We start from the raw sequence: 20,973 nt of genomic DNA on the forward strand, positions 1-20,973 counted from the left end.
TCTATTTGCAGATTTGATAGAGACAAAATCCCATCAGTTTAAACTGTCCTTCAAGGTAGTTGCTGGAGGGCAAACAAATGTAAATAAGCTGCGATTTTTGTGTGTGTCAACCTGTTTTATAGTTTGATTCCTCTTTATTTTGTTATTCTTTGGTAAGTAAATACTTTCATATTTGCTCTGAGCTATCTTAAAATTTCAAAGCTCTAATTTCTCATTGACCTCAAATGCATGGTAAAGAATTTTATAGTTCTGGCTGTTTGTAAAATCAGTCAGGTAATATAATATCAGTGGCTTCAGTATTGGGTAAGAATGTAATTTCAGTAATAAGGTCCATGAGACTGCAAAAACTGAGCAGAATTATTATTTTACAACAACACCAACTGAAGGATTTCCTGAAATGTTATTTACTTGCTAGAAAGTTAGGTTTACAGTACATCTGTGATGCATCTGTTATGTTTGAACATACTGGCAACAGATGTTCAGCTGAGGGGAATATTCAGGTGAGTTGTACTTGTGAAACCGAATACTTATACTTGAGTTTATCCTTTCTCTATAATGTTGTCCCCGGAAAATGAAAAGGATTTTCTAGCTTTTACTTGAGTTGATATTACTGCTACTACTTGACACTGGGTTAAATATGCAACCTTGTTATAAATCAAGAGAAAATGACCACTGTAGAGGTCAACACCCTTCAACACCCAGATAGACTGAGGATTCTGACTGTAGGGTTGACAAAAGCTGGAAATATATAGCAAGGATATAAATGTCATATTAAAAATCCTCTCACCCTCTTCTCTGTTAAACCTTTGTAGCCCTTTGAACCTCATAATTTCTCAGAAGCCATTTCACCAGGCCTTCTGGCATATCTTGGAAGTTAAAGTGCAAGTGTGTTCTACAGAAAAAGAGCTCATAAATTAGAATGCTTGATCTTCCTTCCTCCATTATTAAAACTCAGGGTCATGCAATCTCATATTTTTCAGGTGATCTCTGTCTTTGTGATTAGGAATATGATTGTTTCCATCACCAAACCAACATTTGGCCAGCAGGAATTTCTGAAACATTCCCGATTCTTAGTATGCAAGCCAGCAGCACCATGGCTTATTGGAGTGATGTAGTCCTGCGTAGTCCTGCTGCTCACACTGGTCAGGATGGAAGCTTAGGAGATTGTGCCTCCTTGCCTCTACCTACCAAGTTTAGTGCAACGATTCTGTGTTGCATAAGTGTTACCAGAACCTGTTAGTTTAAGAACCTTGGAGTTTATACTAGCCGACTAGCTTCCACCATGCTCCAATAAAGGTGGATGCAATAACAGTAGCTGTATCAAAAGCTCAACAGTTTGCTTAGAAAGCTCCATGTCTCATCCCCGATTCCCACAGCCATTATCTCTCCCACCTCCTTTAAGTGGTTTGTGAAGGAGTAAGGCAAAACCTTTGTTGGGCTGGTTTTTAAGCTGGATTTTATTTTCCTAAAAAAAATAGAATTTGTGCATTATGTTAAAACACTTTAGCAAGCTGCCACATTTTTCTCTAGGGTGTAACAAATTGTCTTATTTATAGATTATAATGTAAGGATTTTTTCTAGGACCGATTGGATGCTTTTGTTTGGGGAACATGCCTATTCCTCTGAAGTTTGTGGATCAGCCCCCTTGCACCAGACACCCAGATTAGTTTTTAGTAAATTTATCTTTACCTCTTAGCCACACTTCTAGTACTCCTTTTAGTGATTCTGCTCTCTGCTGGGACTAGCCCATTAAAGATGCTTAGATGTGAAGGCTGGATTAGATACTGCAGGAAGTTAGACTAGCTGCCCTTTTGCCCTGCAGTTTTGTGGTTCTTATAGTTGCCAGTTTTGGCTCTTTGAGTGAGCTGCATATATTTCTACACAAAGGGCTCCTTTCTCATTCCTTTTGAATGCATGTAGGCTCTAATGAATGTATGGGGGCTGCGGATGAATGCAGAGAGGCACTTAAGGACTTCCAATGAGTTGAACGGATTATTTGCTAAAATATTAGTGATACAATCCATGCTAACAGAGAGGCATAACATCAAGCCAGATTCATATCACGCAGAGGACAGGAATAGGAATTGCATCCTCCTTGGCAACCCGTAGGCGACTTCATTACTGTGTACCATGAATTGTAAAGCTGGAAAGAAAGTGATGGCATTCACTCAAAGTCTCCTTGCACTGAAGCAGGATCCTCTGAATCTATGTACATCTTAGACCAGGGGACGTCTAGCATTTTGACACTAGGGGAGAGAACATTTTTCACACAGGGAGCTTTTCAAGCCCCTGTAGCACTGCAACGTGGAAAGCTGCGCCTGCTGAAACCGCTTTTAGGTCAATGCAAATAGTACAGTAGCCCTAATATTCAAAGTTTGGTCTTCCCTGATTTGATGGTGGGCCAGTTTGGATATAATGCTGAATCATTGCTTAGTGTTGCGCAGGAGTAGTTTTTCTGAACCAGTGTTTCTGCTGCTTACTGTAATGGCGCAAGGCAGAGAGAGGTGGCAAGGTCAGGACTGTGTTGCTTCATTGGTGGGTGTGCTGGATTGGCTGTGTCCCTATATATATTTCATTTTACAACAAACAACAAACTCTTAAAAATCAAGTTATTACATATTTCATATTTCGACTGCCTTCCCCCTCTTTTTGTGGTCCCTTATATTTATAATATTTTTACTCCATTTCCAAGTTAAACCGATTTATTATTTAACACATATAATCAATAGTTGTTTAATATCACTGCACATTTTTACATTAATCCTGCTAATGTCTTAATCTCTTTGCAATATTTTTGTAAACATTCAATAAACGATTTCCACTCTATATTAAAAACATCGCAGTCTTGATTTCTTATTCTTCCAGTCAGCTTCGTTATTTCTGCATAGTCCAATAGTTGCCATTCCTCTTTTGTCAGGACTTTTTCTTCCTTCCATCTTTGGGCAAATAAGATTTGAGTGGCCATGGTCGCATACATAATTTGATTTTTATATTGTTTAAGTATCTCTGGTCCGATAATTCCCCAAAGAAAAGCCTTCGGTTTCTTCATAAAAGTTGTGTCCCTGTACCATCCTGGACTGTGGCAGCGTGTCAGGAGGGCGGCTCTGCCTCACTGTCTCACCACACTGGCCTCTCATGGCCTTATGGGCACAAGCTGCAGCATTCCTTGGACTTGCTCTCCCTGCTTTTTAGGTACCCGAGTTCTTCATTTCCTCAAACTTTGAGGGACTTTGATAACTTCAAAGTCCAGTTAGTGAACAAAGCACAGTTTGATCCTGGCTTGTCTGAGCTAACTACAGTGGTGCCTCGCAAGACGAAATTAATTCGTTCCGCAAGTCTCTTCGTCTTGCGGTTTTTTCGTCTTGCGATGCACGGTTTCCCATAGGAATGCATTGAAAATCAATTAATGCGTTCCTAGGGAAACCGCTTACCAGGCTGGCGGTGCGGAGAAGGGCTTTTCTCCGCACCGCAAGCCTTCAGGACAGGTACGGGAACAGAGGGGAAGGCGCGCAGTGCTTTCCCTCTGTTCCCGGGGCTTGCGTGGGAGGAGGGTTTTTCCTCCCCACCGCCAACATTCAGAACAGCATTCTGAATGTTGGCGGTGGGAAGGAAAACCCTCCTCCCACCCCAAGTCTTCAGGAAAGCCATCCGATGCCACGCGGCGGGAGGAGGCTTCCCCCCCCCGCCCGCATCGGAGCTTCATTCCGATGCCGCGCGGGGGGGGAGGAGGCTTCCCCCCCCGCCCGGCATCGGAGCTTCGTTCCTAAGGCCCGCGGGGGGGGGGAGGAGGCGTTCCCCCCCGCCCGGCATCGGAGCTTCGTTCCGATGCCGCGCGGGGGGGAGGAGGCGTCCCCCCCGCCCGGCATCGGAGCTTCGTTCCGATGCCGCGCGGGGGGGAGGAGGCGTCCCCCCCGCCCGGCATCGGAGCTTCGTTCCGATGCCGCGCGCGGGAGGAGGTCCGAGGACAGTGGGGAAGACGCGCTGCGCTTCCCCGCTGTCCCAGAGATTTCCCTATGGGCTGTCGTCTTGCGAGGCAAGCCCATAGGGAAATTCGTTTTGCGAAGCGCCTCCAAAACGGAAAACCCTTTCGTCTAGCGGGTTTTCCGTCTTGCGAGGCGTTCGTCTTGCGGGGTACCACTGTACAATTTAAACTGACAAGAGGTCCCTGATTTCAGATGTAACATGGAGCTCTGGTTAATTTAAAATAGAATGTGGAAGCTTTCAATCTGCTGTTCTTGTGAGTGAATGTGTGTGTTTGTGGTGGAGGGAGAGCTCATGAGCTTCCATCTTACTGCAGCTTCTGCATATAATATTAAACTGTGTCCAGATTGGCCCTATGTCTGTAGGTGTGGGCCCCAAATAAAAGCAGCACCCCTTCCTCCAGTTTTGTGATAAATTTGGCCGACTGGTTTATTTATTTCTGTAGCACGTCTAGCATTCCAAATGCTTCACAGTGCTTACTGTATTCTTAAAAATCCCACAAGTGTTAAATTCTCCGTTGCTTCTGTTACAGATTCAGGAGCCAAGAGATTGTGATAGGCCCAAGAGCTTATCCACTAGTGACCAGTAATTTGAACCCAGTCCTTCTAGGTCCAAGACTGCATGTCTGCAAACTCTATCTGTCAAACCCACTTTTCTTAGCGCAGATCCTGTCTATCCGATATGTCACGTCTACTTGTGTGAACGTTGATACCTCGTAGGAAGTGGAGGACAGGGGAGACATCTGAAAATCTCAAGGGGAAATGGAAATTCTCACCTCATTTGGCCACATTTGAGGCACAAGATTAAAGCAAGCCATGTAATACTGCACTCCTTCCCCACTTCTTCTCCTCTTCCTACTGGCCCTGATATATGTTTGGTGGCTCTTGTATAACTTAATATGTTTTTATAGAGTGGAACTGTAGTCTTCTTCATTTTCCAATGTTTTACCAAAGGTATTACTGTGAGAAGCAGGTGTTCTGATGCCACTAAAACTGGTTACAGGGGGGGGGGGGGAGTTTGTTCCCAAGGTATGCTATATGTTAATACATTTGTAAGAGCAATATGTCATGTTTTCAGCCCTTGCCTCTGAAAAACACACACACCAAGGCACCTAATTCAACATTAATTTATATGTATTAGGAGAGATTGCCCAAATGTATTTGGATAAAAATAATTGAATTTCCAAAAAGCTTTATGGTTAATCGCTCGAATTCTCAGTACACATTTTTATCGTCCTTTGTCCCTGGGAACCTTAGGCTTATGGCACATAAACAGAGAAAATACCTTGTATACAGGATTAGTGTTAGATAACTTCAGTGGAAGGGCAATACACTTGGGCTGTGATCCCAGTGGAGCCTGCACTGGAGCAGCTTTGAGAATCAAACTTCCCATGAACATTCTTGCTTTGTCAAAAAGTTCCCTTCCCCCAGGAACTTGCCCCTTTGAGATGAAAATCTAAGGCTTTGGAGCCTGAAAACAAAAAAGGCAAGGGACAGGCCTTTGACTCAGAAACCTCTTGCCAGTATTTGTTATGTGGCTGAAGTTGAATGCTTGCTGGAACTGAGCATTTACTGTATTTGTAACATTTTCCTGCCCCCACTTTTTATGGCAGAAAATGAGCTATTATCATTCTGTTTACTTAGGTTTTTGTCTTAAGAAGGAAAAAAGCCTTCTTTTTAAAAGTGCCAATAGTATTTGTGAGGCAAAATCTGATTGCAGGTGCAGAAGATATGTGGCAGAGGATTCAGCATCCTGAGAATGTCAGCTTTCGATTTTTAAATTCCTTCAATTGCTGCTTTCAATTTCTTCATTATATAGGCGAGTCATATAAATATTGCTGATTCTTGCTGAGAACCCCAAGCTGTCTGAAAGAGAAGCCATAGCAGAGCGCAGACCATGTATTTTGTGTTTAGGAAGCCCAGCTCCAGTTTCCAGATTCTCTGGTTCCATACTCAGCTAGCAGGAGATGTAAAAGTTGTCTGTCTGAGACCCTGAAGAGTCCCTGCGTTGATGATATCTTCTGAAACTTGGCTACTCCTAATTTATTACTTGCCTAGAAAGTAAGAAAGAGAAGGCAGAACGCATACAAAGACACATGCTATAGCCTTGAAAAGTCCATCACTGAATATACCATGATTCCATTTGCAGGTGGAAGTGTACTGTTACGTGATTTGCTTCCTGTTAAGTTGGCACCACTGAAAAATCAGGAAAGTGTTGTGGTTTTCCTGGTGAAAACAGGCAGGCAGGACACATTTGCCTTGGGGTTTGTGGGGCTGCGCCCTGGAACAGAGCCAATGCAGTAGGATGAGGCTGGGTCAAATTAATTTTTCCCTTAGTTTCTTTGGACCAGTCCTTGGACTTGACTGGGTCATTAGCCTATACACAAAAAAATGTAAAATGTCCTTATTTAGGCACGGGCTCGGGAGATTGAGGAGGAAGGTCTGGATTGTTTAGGTGCCACTCAAACTGTATTTGGTCTAGTTATGCTTTTTTAGTTTTTTAAACATTAATTGGTTTCAGGGAATATTCAACATGTTTGTTTATATGAAATCATCGCTGGGCAGGAGGGTGTTATTACTGGAATTTTATAGTGTAGTTTATTTTCTTCTGTGAGCCACTTAGGAATGGAGTGGTCTTGAAATCTATTTTTAAAAAGAGAAGAAAAAAGGAGTGACTTGTCTCTGAGGTGGAATTCTCTTTTCTCAGGTTCCATGGGTGCCCTATTGTTGCCACTGCAGCAAAGCCTGGCGGACCAGAAGCTCCAGAAACAGTGACGCCGATAGGGGTTTCTGAACTAATTGAGGTATGTGTCTTGGAAATGTTGTCAGTCTGGGCATGCCACAAATCCTTGTGTCTGAAGGATAGTGTGAAATGATTTAATTGGAGGGGTGTATCTGAAGCAGTCCCTCACCAATAGAATTAGGGAATATAATTCTCTCTTAAGAATACAAGCACGGCATGGTGGGATGGGTGAGAGGGCCTTCTCAGCTGCTGCACCCAGATTAAGAGTCACTTTGCCCTGTGAAGTGCCACTGGCCTCCTCCCTCCCTACTTCTCCTCCTCCTCCTCCTCCTCCTCCTCCTCCTCCTCCTCTCCTTCCTCTTTGCTGGTTAGTAAAGATTTTTTTATTCTGGCTGGATTTTTTTTATTTTTTTTATTTTATTAATGGTTTTCTTGTTTACAATGTAAGTGTAATGCCTCGTATTTCCCCCCCCCCCATGTAACATTTTTACAAATCCGTTTCATTTGTTGAGGCATTAGGGGGAGAAGGAAAAAAAAAAGAAAAAAAAGAAAGGGGGGTGGAGGGAGGGGAGATGGATGGGGTTGGGGTTGGGTAGCGGTGTTTCTATTATGCTTAATGTATGTAGAGTTTGGTGTCAGTGTTGCTTGTGTTGTTTACTTGTGTTCCTTTGGTGGTGAGAGAGGTTGGGGTTGGCCTAGGGTGTGATTGTTTGTTTGTGATTGGCTGTGGTGATCTTTGTTTTCGTGTGTGAGTGAGGTGGGTGGGTGTTTTGGATCAGGTTAGCCATATTGATTTGTATGCTGTTGGCGGATTATTGTCATTGTCCTGTTGGGCTGTGTATGTGATAAAGGGGAGCCATACCAGGGTGAAGGTGTCTTCTTCTGCTTGTCCCCGTGTCAGTTTCAGTTTATTAGTTAATTTTTCTAGTAGGGCTGTTTCCCATACTATTTGGTACCATTGGTCCATGCTTACTCCTGACAGGTCTCTCCAGTGTCTGGTTATGGTGTTTCTGGCTGCTGAAAGTAGGTGGGTTATGAATTCTTTGTGGTGTAAATGGGCATTGTTGTCTTGGAAGATGTTTAGTAGGGCCAATTCTGGGGTGAAGTCTAATACTTGCTTAGTTATTTTACATATTTCTTGTATGGCTGTTGTCCAGAATAGTTGGATTTTGGGACACTCCCACCACATGTGGAGGTATGTGCCTGTGGAGGTGCACCCTCTCCAGCATTTTGGTGAGGTTCCTGGGCGTACTAGCGCTAGTTTCCTTGGTGTTAGGTACCACCTGTAGGTGAGTTTCAGTGTGAGTTCTTTTCTTTTCGTTGATATGGATTTAAAGGGGGGTTTAGACCACATTCTGGTCCGTTGAATGGGGTTAATCTCATAGCCTATGTCATTCTCCCATTGTTTTTTTATTGCGTCTAGGGGATTTGCGGGATTTTGGAGTAGTATTTTGTATATTGCGGATACCGTCCCTTTACCGTTTCCCTTTGTTGTTAGGAGGAGGTTTACAAAGGTTGTCAGGGGCCTAGTTGCTGCTGATTTTACTGTTGGGTTGTTTAAGAGGGAATGTAGTTGGTGTCGTGTTAACCAGGGCATTTGGGTATCTTCTAGTTTGTCTTGTATTTCTTGTGTTGACAAGGGTTTGTTATTTTTATAAAAGTCTATTAGGCGATATAAGCCTTTGGTTCGCCAGGTTCTTATCTGGAGTTTTGTGCTGCATGGTGGAATAATGGGTGGTACGCCAGGGGGATTAGTGGGGTTGGGGTTGGGGATAGTTTGCCTATTTGTGTTTTCCATGCTTTGAGCATGGTCTGTGTGTACCTGTTAAGTGTTGTGGGAATTTTCTTTAGTTTGTTTGGGAGGAGTGGGTATGTTATGGTGCAGGTATTTTCAATTGTGTCCCTCTCTAGGTGTACCCATTGTTTTGTCTCATCTTCTAGTATATATGGGATTATATGGTGTATTTGGTTGGCAATGTAATATGCTTCTATGTTGGGGATTCCCCATCCTCCTTCTGAGGTGGGGAGGTGCAGGTATTTGGGGCTTATTCTTGCTGGCTGGATTTTTATGAGCTAGACAAGTTTTCAATGCCCCCCCTTTTAACTGCTGATTTTGTAATTGTTTGGCACTGTTTTTCTGAACCTATCATTTTATAAGCTGTAAGCTGTGCTGAAGTGCGTTTACACTAGAAGGGCGGGATGTAAATGTCCTGATAAATAAATGACAGAATGACGGAAACCCCAATGTTTTTAAAGTCCCATAGCCCTCTTCAAACAAAGTGGGACTTTGTTGGCTGGTTCTATCCCAACTTAGATCTGCTGTGGGAAAAGCCCTGGTGGCTATATTTTAACGCAAACACATGAAAAGGTGCTCTACATGCATGTAGGGGCTTCTGTGTGATTAAGGTCTGCACACTTAAGGGTTTATGTGACACAACCTTGTGTGTACTGGACCCCTCCACTCTCCCTTGCATATGGGAGGTATTGTGTGATTTTTAAAAAATGTACTTATTAATATTTGGAAAAACTGTCATGTTTGAATCCAAAAACTGCTATTTCATCAAGGAGGAGAGGACTTTGTTTGTTTGTTTGTTTGTTTGTTTGTTTGTCTGTTAGCAAAGGCTGCAATCCTATTCATACCTTTGGTGAGAAGTCCCTTGTACTCAGCAGAACTTCCTTTTGAAGTACTGGGTAGACACACATAGGATTGCACTGTTCAAAGTAAACATTGTAGAACTAAACTTTGAGTACTTAATAAATAAACTGAATTTTAAAACTCTTTAAAAACCAAGTTAGAAGCTACCTTATCCTAAGTCACTGCTCTATTTCTGTGACTGGTTTCCATCTTCTCCATGGTGGAAATGCCATGACTTAACTGGGTGGTCTCATGCATGTTAACTGTGTTTTGCCACAAAGTCATTCCCTGTCCTCCACTCTTCAACCTTATTATTTCATGATTGTCATATATGCTTGCTGATCTAGCTGTGTAAATTGTATATGTTTTCTTTGTGTATGTGTGAGAAATGGCTAGGGGTATATTCTCACAGTTTAAGGTGCCCAAATTCACCACAGGGTTTCCTCCTCTTGAAAGGCAGAAATGTAGACACAGACTTTAGATGGTGCAGATAAATTTCGTTAGTTTATTCAGAGGGTTCCACTGCAGAAAAAGACAATGCAGAGTTTTCCATGTTTCTGGCAGCAGTTTGTTTATTTATTTAAATATATTTTGTCCTGGTATGGCCTGCATGAGTCAGCTTTCAAATTGCCACTATAATTGTATGCATAAGCTTGCAGGTATCTACCTATAAGCTTGGAGAATATTAATGACAAAATATCCTTAATTGATTAGCATGTTTTTGAGAAAAAAATGTGCACATTCCAGGTTGGCCAAGCTACCTTTAAAGTAAACCAGTTAGAAAGTTGAGAAGCATCTTTCCTAACTGTCTCTATTTGTCCCCTATGTAGCAGCATCTAAGTTCAGTGGTTTTCCTGAAAATGTGCCCTAGATTCTCGACCTGTAAATTTACCACACAGGATAGTAACTTTAAAAAGAACAGCTGTTCAGAAGGCAGTAATATATTGTCAACTTGATGCAACCATGAACTTAAAGATAACTTTGATTATAACAGAAAATGTGTGAGTTTACAATATCTTTTTTCAATAAATAATGGTTGATTATTTATTGTGACAAACTAAAATTGAAATTGGTGGTGCCTAAGACTGCCACAAGGAATAATTTTATTTAAAATGTATAGGGCTCAGTTAAATATATCCTTGTGGACTTGGAGGTTTCCTCCACCCCCATTTTTTAAGGACTTCAATCATGATCTATGCATGAATTGTGGGACCCAATTGATTATCTGTTGACTTTGTACAACCTGGATTTAAGTGTCATGGATTCATTGTGTAGTCTCCAGCAAGTCACTATTTCTTGGCCTCAGTTTACCATCCATGAAATGGAAATTCTAATGTCCCACATTTCACAGAGTAGTTAGTAGCCAAATGAGGTAAAAGCACATTAGGTTACAGGTGGGGAGAGGGATTCATTTAGAAACATATGTGAGGCAGGAGGGAAATTGTGGAGCTTTGACCTAGATCTCCAATTACAATAATATTAGAATGCCCAGATGAAATTTAGTGTGAGCCCTCCTGCATACTATAGATGTGTGCACCTGGATTTAAATCCCTTTGCAATCCCTTTCAACAGAGAGCCCCCCACCTTGCTTACTGGGTTCTGGATGCCTTCATGAGATCTTGAATGGTACTGCGAGATTTTCTGAAGGCCTTGTGAGACCTTCCCAGAACCCAGTAAGCAAGCCTGAGAGCTCAAAAGCTCTTTCTGCACCAGGAAAGGCAGGCATGGAAAGAGCTTTTAAGATTCCTGACTTGCACAAGTTTAATTTGCATGATATCAGCTGGCCAGCCACCAAATGCATAAAGTTGCGATCGTGAAAGTTGCGATACTGCTGTAGTCACAAATTATCCAAGGCAAAGAGAGGAGCGGATATAGGGATTTTTGAACTTTTCATGTGTGCAGCTCTTGAGAACAGGGTATATGCATTCAGGGGATGTAAGCAGTTGCTCTTCACTATAGCGCAGCAGTGTCTGCATTGCTTTTGGCAGGATCTTTGTCGCTGGCATTGTTTGCTAACCAAGCTGATTGTGCTGCACCAAATCCTTAAGGCAGAAAACTGAATTCTGTTGCTGCTGCTAAGCGTGCATATTCTGGGTAGCGTACCCAGTTCATTTGACAGTGACCTGCTCCAACCTTGCTGCAGGACTCCTGGAATCAGAAAAAGTATATAATGGTTAATACAGTCCTCCTCATGTTTCCTCCATTCATGCACAATATGATGGCTCACCAACCTGTTGTTGTTGTTGTTTAGTCGTGTCTGACTCTTTGTGACCCCATGGACCAGAGCACGCCAGGCACTCCTGTCTTCCACTGCCAGACTCATGCTGGTAGCTCACCAACCTACAGTGCTTCTTTTTGTATTGTGTTTAGGTCCTGAAGTCAGAGGCTTACCTACCCACAAGAGACCCTTCGGGATCTTTCCTCATGGCCGTAGATCACTGCTTCTCCATTAAGGGTCAAGGCACTGTGATGACGGGAACCATTCTTTCAGGCTGTGTCAGCAATGGAGACAATGTGGAGATTCCTGCCCTCAAGGTGAGTGTATCTTTTCTATCACTAACATCTCTATAAAAGGGAATGAGAAAAACATGCAAAGGTAAGACTGTGCTTGCTTCTCCCTTGCTTCTCGTCGCTCCATATATTTCCTAACTTACCTAACCAACCTGTGTTGGTTTGCTTGTAGGAAACTTAACAAACCCTTTGGGAAAAACTGTATAGCACCATGCAGCTCTTAACATGGTATTGTTAAATGGAATCACGAAGAATGTAATTTGCAAGGGAAATGGAAGCCGCAGGCTGGCTTATTAAAAGGGGGAGGCCCCAGAAACAAGGATATGGGAAACAGTTCAGGCAGCCAAATGGGGCAAAATCTTTGCCTGATTGTAGCAGCAGACAGAAGTGAGAAGAGAACAAATTCAGGGCATGTTTGTAGTCATGAACATTAGGTGAACATTTTAAAATCTGCTTTCAGCGAGATTATGTGCCTGAGGACTGTGGGTTCAGTCCTTTTTCGAGACATTATTTAGAAAGACACAGGAAACCACTGGGGAAAATATTTTGACAGGGGAAAATGACAACTTTAATATTCTGCTTGCTTCAGAAAAGGAGGAGACTATAAGAAAAGTGTATGGCACTAGAAAAGTGAAGAGTTAGCTGTTGCAATAAAATGTTATATGGCACTAGCCTGTGAACAAATGATGAACCAAAGCAGAGTAATTATTTTTCCATATATTTCCAACTGAAAATGTATATGAGCAGCTATTAGCATGGTAAAAAATGTAACATCATACCCTTTGAATGTTCAAATATCATGGACATGGAAGAAATGTATATCCTAAAACTGAACTTAAGTGTTTCCATTTATTCAGATGTAAATCTGCTTAGAATGTCACCCTTTGCAATCCAATCCTAAGCATGTTTCCTCAAAGGTGAGTCCCACTCTGTTGTAAGGGATTTACTCCCATTTTAGTGAGGATACCATTGCAGCCTTGGACCCATTGGAGATCAGCTTAGTATCCATTCCTTCCTTCATATGTCCTGAATGTTACAGATGTCTCTGTTTTTGCTTTCCACCACCTCTCTCTGATTATTCTCTCTCAATCTGAGTAATCTGACATTTCAAAAACTGTCTGAAAAAACCTAGTAGTCCCCTTTCTAACTTTGTAAGGTTTAGCACTGTCAGTGAATGTGAATCACGTACTGGCATTTTTATTGCTAGACAATATGAGAGCCATGGCTACAAAACAAGCAAAATGACTATCCTCTTTCCATGAGGGCATCCATTGGTGGAATGGAACATCAAATGTGAGACGCAGAATAAACGAATGATAAATGGGGCTTTTCAAATATTGGGTTGAAAATCTTGTACCGTAAACCATTTGATTCTGAAATGCAGTTTTTCAGATAACCCTTTAAATATTTGTCACAAGGAAAACTTTGTTTCATTAGTCTGCATTTTTGCCTAAAACTAGTAAGATTATATGGAAAAGAATGACAGCATGGCTTGTAATGTGAAGAAAGGATAAGATCAAAGAGATGAGAGAGGTGTGTGTAGATCCAGAAAATACTCACTTTCATTGTCAATGTGTGAGCTTTGTACAGTACACCTATGATATAGATGAGTTTGATAAACTTGAATTGGTTCCAGTTGTTTCAATCAACATGCTATGATAGGAAAGGGAATTCAAATCCTAGAGTTAAATAAAGAGATACAAAGGCACAAGAACACCAGAAAAAAATCAAGACATCATTTCTTCATTATTAGGTAAGGTTCACTTTTATTAGGTTTAACAGCGCCATTAAAAATCGAGTTGTTGTTTTAAAAACTGATTACATTATTATTAGTAGTACTGATATTTTGCTTGTTGGCTATGTCTGTTCCTTAGTTCAGGAGTGGGGAATCTGTGACCCTCTAGCTGAACTACAACTCTCATCATCCTTGACCATTAGCCATGTTGGCTGGGACTGATGGGAGTTGGGGTCCAGCAAAAGCTGGAGGTCCACAGGTTTCCCACCCCTGTTTTAGTTATGTAGAATATAATTTTAGTTAGATGTTCAGCATGCATCCAGCACTTTAGGTTTTTAGATAAGTGTGCGCCTCCACATAGACAATATTACATTGGGTTTCTCATGTATGCTGTGTGGAGTGCTAGGCTTGGATACCTGTGAGAGGTTATTCCATTCACAGGTCTACAAAGTAACAGAGGAGGCAGAGTTTATAACACACTCTGGATCATGACACTCCTTGACCTTTCTTTGCCCTGACCCTTTGCTAACTGAGATTGACAGCTGGTGCCCACTGGGCATTGGGGACATTGCAAAACAGCTGCTTTCCAAATTCAAGGAACCCTCCCAGCAAATAAAGTGGCATCTCGTACCTATTCTGCTAATAGGCTTCGACATCTGTGACCGCTTGAACTTGCACAAAGGAGGGACAGAGCAATTAAAAATAAACAGTGACATTCTCGAACGCCCATACTTTCTGATTGAGGTTGAGAACGCCAGCAGCACACAGATTCCTTTACACTGTTGCCTATGTAAATTGCCATCTGGGGTTGATTATTGGAACTGCAACGAGAGAAGTGTGTGTGTGTGTGTGTGTGTTGGCTAAAATGTTTGACGCGGCAAACCATTCTCCAATGAGGCAATTTAATACTATTTGCTCAACAGTACTTGAAATCCATCTTGAAGAGCATGAGCCTAGGATTTGTGCTTTGAAAATGTGGTGATAACACATTTCTGACTGGCCTTTGGGATTACCTTAATGATAATTAAGGTATTTAATTTGCCACATATCCAACTTAATAAACTGGAGGAGCATACATGATGTGACACAACTGCTGCCTTTTTAATAATAAAGTTTTGGAATGAGGGTATCGAATATTGTGTTCCCTCCCCCTTTCTTGAGTCGTGGCAAAAAGAAAGAATTTGCCCATTACTCCAGTCATTTAAAAAACTTGGGAGCAAACTCCTAAGTAGAAAACTGAGTTCATAGAATCATAGAATCATAGAATTGGAAGAGACCACAAGGGCCATCGAGTCCAACCCCCTGCCAAGCAGGAAACACCATCATTGTCATCATTGATGAGTTGTCATCATTGTCTTTATTTTATAGGCTAGGAAGCAATGTTGTTACAGGAAGCTGCTGTAAAGGTAGATTTGTATGCCTTCAACCGGATTAGTTGAAAGCTATGTTTTCTCTCTTTCTCCTGCACAGCCCAGTAGGCAATCTGTTGGTGACCTTTCTAGCACTTTCTAGGACACATCATAGAATCATAGAATTGTAGAGTTAGAAGGGAACCTGAGGATCATCTACCATAGTTCAATCCCTTGTGATGCAGGAATCTCAACTAAAACATCCATGGCAGATGGCTATCCAACCTCTGCTTAAAAACCTCCAAGGAAGGAGAGTCCACCTTCCCAGGGACTCTGCTCCACTCCTGAACAGTCAGAAAGTTCATCCTGATGTTTCTTTTGCCGATAGATGGGACTTTATTTTCACAGCATTGTCTTGCTGTGTGTGCTGTTGCTGCTTCTCATAAGAAAGAAGTGGTTAAAGCAGGATAATGGATGCAAGAAGTAAAGAATGGCAGCACTAGATACTACAAAAGCAAAACTGACAGGTGAATCTTTGAACTCTTTGAGTTTGTGGGAGGGGGTTATTGGTTTGTTTCTGTTTTTATTATGCACTTGTGTTCTCATTTTATATTTTTATGTTGTGAACTGCCCTGTGATCTTTGGATGAAGGACGATATACAAATTTAATAAATAGCAACAACAACAATTGATGCCTATGAATTGCCCGCAGTTGCTGTTCATATTCTTGGCTTGATAAAACATGCCAAAGCACAGTCTATATACTGTAGAATTGATTTTATGGATGACCTACAATGCTTCTGCTTGCACAACAGCACTTTCCACTAATAATAATAATAATAATAATAATAATAATAATAATAATAATATATTATTATTATTATTATTATTATTATTATTTATACCCCGCACATCTGGTTGGGTTTCCCCAGCCACTCTGGGCGGCTTCCAACAAAAAACTAAAATACAATAATCTATTAAACATTAAAAGCTTCCCTAAACAGGACTGCCTTTGTCTTCCCTTCCTCTCCCCATGCACCCCTAAAATATGTTCTGGAAGCCTGGATACCAGCAGGGTATAGGCAGAGAAAATTATGCCCAGTTGCACACATGGAAATCTGTTGTGCATTTACACAGGCATTATTGGATGACACCAATATAGATGTTATACCACAACAGAAAATGAGAGAAGTAATTTATATCCCATCTAATACAGTAGTTTTAGAAACATCGAAATCCAGCACTATAAAGGTTCTCCTGACCTGGAAGGAACAACTTTCTTTTATTACATATTAACTCAATAAGCTGCTCAGGTAAAGGAGACAAAACCAAACTGTGTCTTTGAAGTATCTGTAGGCAAGGTCTTGTCACTGCTGCAACCATTTGAACTGAGCCAGGAAACTAATTGGTAGCTACTACAGTTGGGCCGGAATTGATGTATGGTAGTATGTTCAGACCTTCTGGTCCCAGTTAATAATCTAGCTGATGAATTCTTCACTGGCTGTACTTTCAAAACTGTCTTCAAAGGAAACCCCATGTATAATGGAGCTGAATGTATACACTAGTGGCCAAAATTGTGGAAACCTTTTGGGAAAAGTGTATTTTCGAGGTTTGACGGCTCTTAGAAACCCCTTTTTTGGAGCAATACCATAAAATTATATATCAATGGAAAGATAATTTAATGAAGAATGTAATGCAACAAAGTTTGTTCAATTATCTGCATTCTATCAAAAATTACAGCCAAATAACAAGAAAAAGGAAGCAGAACTTGCTTAGGTTGATATGCAGTAGCTTTCCTTCATTTGAATGTAGCCAATGAGCACAAGTGTTTAGAGAGCCAATCAGGTTTCATACTGCTTTGGGGATGATCCATTCAGGTCACAGTAGGATTCAGCTATTGATGTTATAGTAACTCAGTGCTGCTGAGGCCGCTTGTGCCTCCAGTGACAGCAGCGGATTCAGAAGGACCTCCAAGCTGCTCACCTGTTCTTTTAGTAGGGAGTGCAACTCCTTCCAGAGCAGGTCAATTCCTTAATATTTCTTCCTTTTGTCAGGATATTTCAACATATTTCTGTTGAAATATGAAGTGGTATATAAATTAAATAAACATGTGAGAAGATGGGAGGAACGAAGGTTGTGGATGGGCGCATAATGTAACCAGTTTAGAGATGGGGGCAGGGTGAGTCTGTAGAGACCTTAAGTCCTGCTTTCATGCTTAAAGCAAACACTTTAAGAAGGTATGCTATGACCTTAAGAGAAATAAGTCCACCTTAAGTGCCAATTAAAGCAAAGCAGAGACATCACCTTGTCAACAAAGGTCCGTGTAGTTAAAGCTATGGTTTTCCCAGTAGTGATGTACGGAAGTGAGAGCTGGACCATAAAGAAGGCTGATCGCCAAAGAATTGATGCTTTTGAATTATGGTCCCATGGACTGCAAGAAGATCAAACCTATCCATTTTTAAGGAAATCAGCCTTGAGTTCTCACTGGAAGGACAGATCGTGAAGCTGAGGCTCCAATACTTTGGCCACCTCATGAGAAGAGAAAACTCCCTGGAAAAGACCCTGATGTTGGGAAAGATTGAGGGCACAAGGAGAAGGGGACGAGATGGTTGGATAGTGTTCTCGAAGCTACCAGCATGAATTTGACTAAACTGCGGGAGGCAGTGGAAGACAGAAGTGCCTGGCATGCTCTGGTCCATGGGGTCACGAAGAGTCGGACACGACTAAACAACTAAACAACAACAAGAAGTGCCAATTTGTTGTTTTTTTATATAAAAAGTTATTAAATAATTAGAGTAGTTGTGGGAAGTACGGTAGTAAGAGTGAAACAAATGTTGGAAAGCTGACTTATGTGTGGAGCTCAAAACATTAATTCCAAGAGAATAAAGACTTTTCTTAAGTCTAAGAATTATACTATGGTAATTACCACAGATTTATGTACTATAGTTGTATGATGATGATGATGATAAAATTCAGAACCACATGTTAGTGAGGGTTGCAGCTCATAGCAGCTGTTTGCAAATTACAATCAAGTGGCTTGGAAAAGCAGTCATGACCTGTATGTCCTCTTCTCAACTTTAACTAAAAAAAATCCATTAGGATTCTGACTTCTTAGTTCCTGTGCAAGATCGCTCCCTTTTAAAAGAACATTTGTCCATAATTACTTTGGTCTTGTACATAAGCCTGTTAATGAGCATGTTAATAAGGAGGGAAACCCGCTATAGTCAATTTTATGATATTTTATTTTGGTTTGCCTTAGTCTGTACTGTTTTCATAGTGCAACACACACACACACACACACACACACACACACACACACACACACTAACACTAACACTACTATGAGCAAATCCAGTCAGGCTTGCAGTTATGATGCACTGGAGGCTGTTCAAATTTAATGACAAACATATTCCAGTTCAGAGATGTGCCCATCCTGGCAACCTAATACAACATGTTTGTGCCAATGTGTTTACTTTCCTCCTGGCAAACAGTCAGTGTGTGACTCTGTTTCTTCAGAATGGTCGGCATATAATGTCCTAGGCACTTACTTGTTGGGGCAACAGATCTGAAGATATGGCTATAAGTAAAACTTCCTTTTTTAAAAAAAAGGGGGGGATCTGGAGCTCCTTTTATTGCAAGTGTTTAAAGAATAGGATCGCAGCATGCCAAGAACTTCTCTTGCACAGGCCCCGTTGAAATGAATATGTTTCCCGAGATCGCGGCCACTCCCATTTGTTTCAGTAAGGTTTGTTCTGTTCCTTGTGTATTGTGCTCTGTGAGTTTTTCAGATCTCTTGTTTGTGGAAAGTTCATTGGAAGGTTCTGATGCAAGTAGCTCTTTAGAAGCCTCTTTTTATTTTACCCTCATTATTTTGGTATATTTTTCAGCCATTGTTTTTGTTGAAATGCTGTGAAGTGGAAGCCAGCTCATCAGATCTATTGGGTGGGAGAAACTAATGGATGAACAGGAGAGCTTAACATCTAGCGAAGAGTAAATTTCACACCTAGTTAAAATTATGAATACACTTTTAAGTAATTGTTGGTTCGTTTCCTTTAATTGCCTCTCAATTTCTGGGTTGAGGTGATCGGATTAGGCCGGGCACATTCTTTACATAAGCAAAGCATGCAGGACTTGGCAGGTGATTGGACATAATTTCTTTTCCAGGTGAAGATGGTGTTCCTTATCTTGGTTTGCGTGACATGTTAAGTCAAGGCTTGGCTTAGCGAAACCATGTGAGTGAGTGTGCTCCCAGAGACAAGCTCTCTTTGCTCCTCCCTGGTCCTTTTATGCTTCTAAGATTAAGCCAAAGTTTGCCTTAGCATGTTGTCCTTACCAGGGCTTATGGTTAAGCTTTCTTCTCACTAACCATAAGCTGTATTCAACCTTGTGTACAACTCCTGAGCCAGACCTTAGGGGTGAAGCAAAGTGGTTGCAAGCCTGCCTTCAGGAGTTCGCATGGTCTCTCCTGGTATAAGTTGTAGCTTTATGTCCTATCATTCAGAGACCAGAGAATTCAGCTACAACTTTCCACAACCACGTGACTCACTTTCCCCTTAGCGCCGATTAAAACCTTCTGTATTAATGAAATCATTGATCACTGTTAAAATAGTAATCAAGATATGAAATATATTGTATAACAATGCCTGCATCATCTTGTCTTACAACGAAGTGCCCTGCATTTGTCCTGCATGTGAGATACAAATGAGCATAAAACAAAACTGAGATTAGCGCTTTGAGCTTTGGGGAAAAGTCGTATCGTTTGTGACTTTTGTGTCCAGCATCTGAACCTTGTAAGTCAGGTACAGTATTTCTTTTCCCATGGATAGTTATGTCTAAGGGGTGCCCTTGCCTAATTAATGTGATTTAGGAGCGGGGCTGGTTTGAAGGATGTGTTTCACTCAGGGCCAGGTTCAGGTATGGAACGGGAGAGCTACATAATACACATACAGATAGTTTGTTTCTTTTTCTTGGTCAGAGGAGAAGGAAAGAAAGAAAGCCAGAGGGAGCACTGCCAAGCTGAGCACCACTAATACGAACCATACGTTGCATCTCCTGTGCTTGTGTATTTAATGTGATCCTTTCAAGCAGGAGAGTGGCCTGGTCACTGCTGTTTTATTAACTCTTCATATGGTAAATTTGAAAACAACTGCGTGTCTTAATTCCAGAGTATTTGCCTGCTTTTAGCTGCAGCCTGCTTCATAAAACGAGTGTGGAGAATCCTTTTTAAAGCAGCTTGATGGCCAGGTTGTCATTAATAATAGTGGACCATTCTCAAGAACATGCATGTTTTCCTCTTGGTGTTCACACACAGTTTTTCCTAACAGATTTAGATGCCTCCCCTCCCACATAGCCATTAGCAAATAGTTGGGTCCTGTTACAGCAAACTACAAGGAAAGTGATCCTAATTGCAAAGAAGTTTGGATTGGAGGTGGCGCTTTTATTTGTTTCATGCACAAGTAGGAGCAGTGTGCAGACAGAGAGGCTTCCAAAATTCTCTCCTGCCAAATTTATCTTCGATTTAACAGTTCCAATTTTATTATCCCTGTTTAGGAAGTGGCACTACTGTGCTTAGTCTCCACCATTCTTTGGGCATTGATATCTGGAATTTGAAAAGATTGCTGCCCACCCATTGCATGCCCTTCTGTTCTTTTCTCTTTGCTTTGCATTTGGTTAAGCTCAAGTAACTGGGCATTTATTTATTATTTTAAAAGTGTGTCCCCCTTCCCCCGAGCATGTGCTCTTGCACAATATTGCACCAGCATTCCTTTTAATTGATTGAAAGATCCCAATGCCTTAGTTTCTGTATTAGTTCAGATTCTAATGACCAACATTCACTGTTATTTTAAAGGTGCAAACACAGTTCATTTTTTAAATAGGAAGCATTTGGGTGAATCATTCCATTCTAAATGGCAATGTTCTACCTCGGCTGTCCGGAGATGATATGGCTCTGAATACCAGTTTGTGGGACTCACAGAAGAGCAGAGTGCTGTTGCTTGTAGACTTCCTACAAGCTTGCCACT

General features: G+C 41.4%; 1 protein-coding gene across 4 annotated transcripts in view; it reads left to right on the forward strand.

Moving 5' to 3' along the window:
• Positions 1-20,973, forward strand: part of EEFSEC (eukaryotic elongation factor, selenocysteine-tRNA specific) — a 167,029-nt gene that overhangs the window by 54,474 nt on the left and 91,582 nt on the right. For all 4 annotated transcript variants that reach the window (XM_081184185.1, XM_081184186.1, XM_081184187.1 and 1 more), the window contains exons 4-5: positions 6,688-6,784; positions 11,729-11,893. In XM_081184185.1, the coding sequence (XP_081040311.1) occupies positions 6,688-6,784; positions 11,729-11,893 (262 nt within the window). The remainder of the gene's footprint in view (positions 1-6,687; positions 6,785-11,728; positions 11,894-20,973) is intronic.

Source organism: Podarcis bocagei (assembly GCF_964188305.1).
Source record: "Podarcis bocagei genome assembly, chromosome: 2".
Taxonomy (NCBI): domain Eukaryota; kingdom Metazoa; phylum Chordata; class Lepidosauria; order Squamata; family Lacertidae; genus Podarcis; species Podarcis bocagei.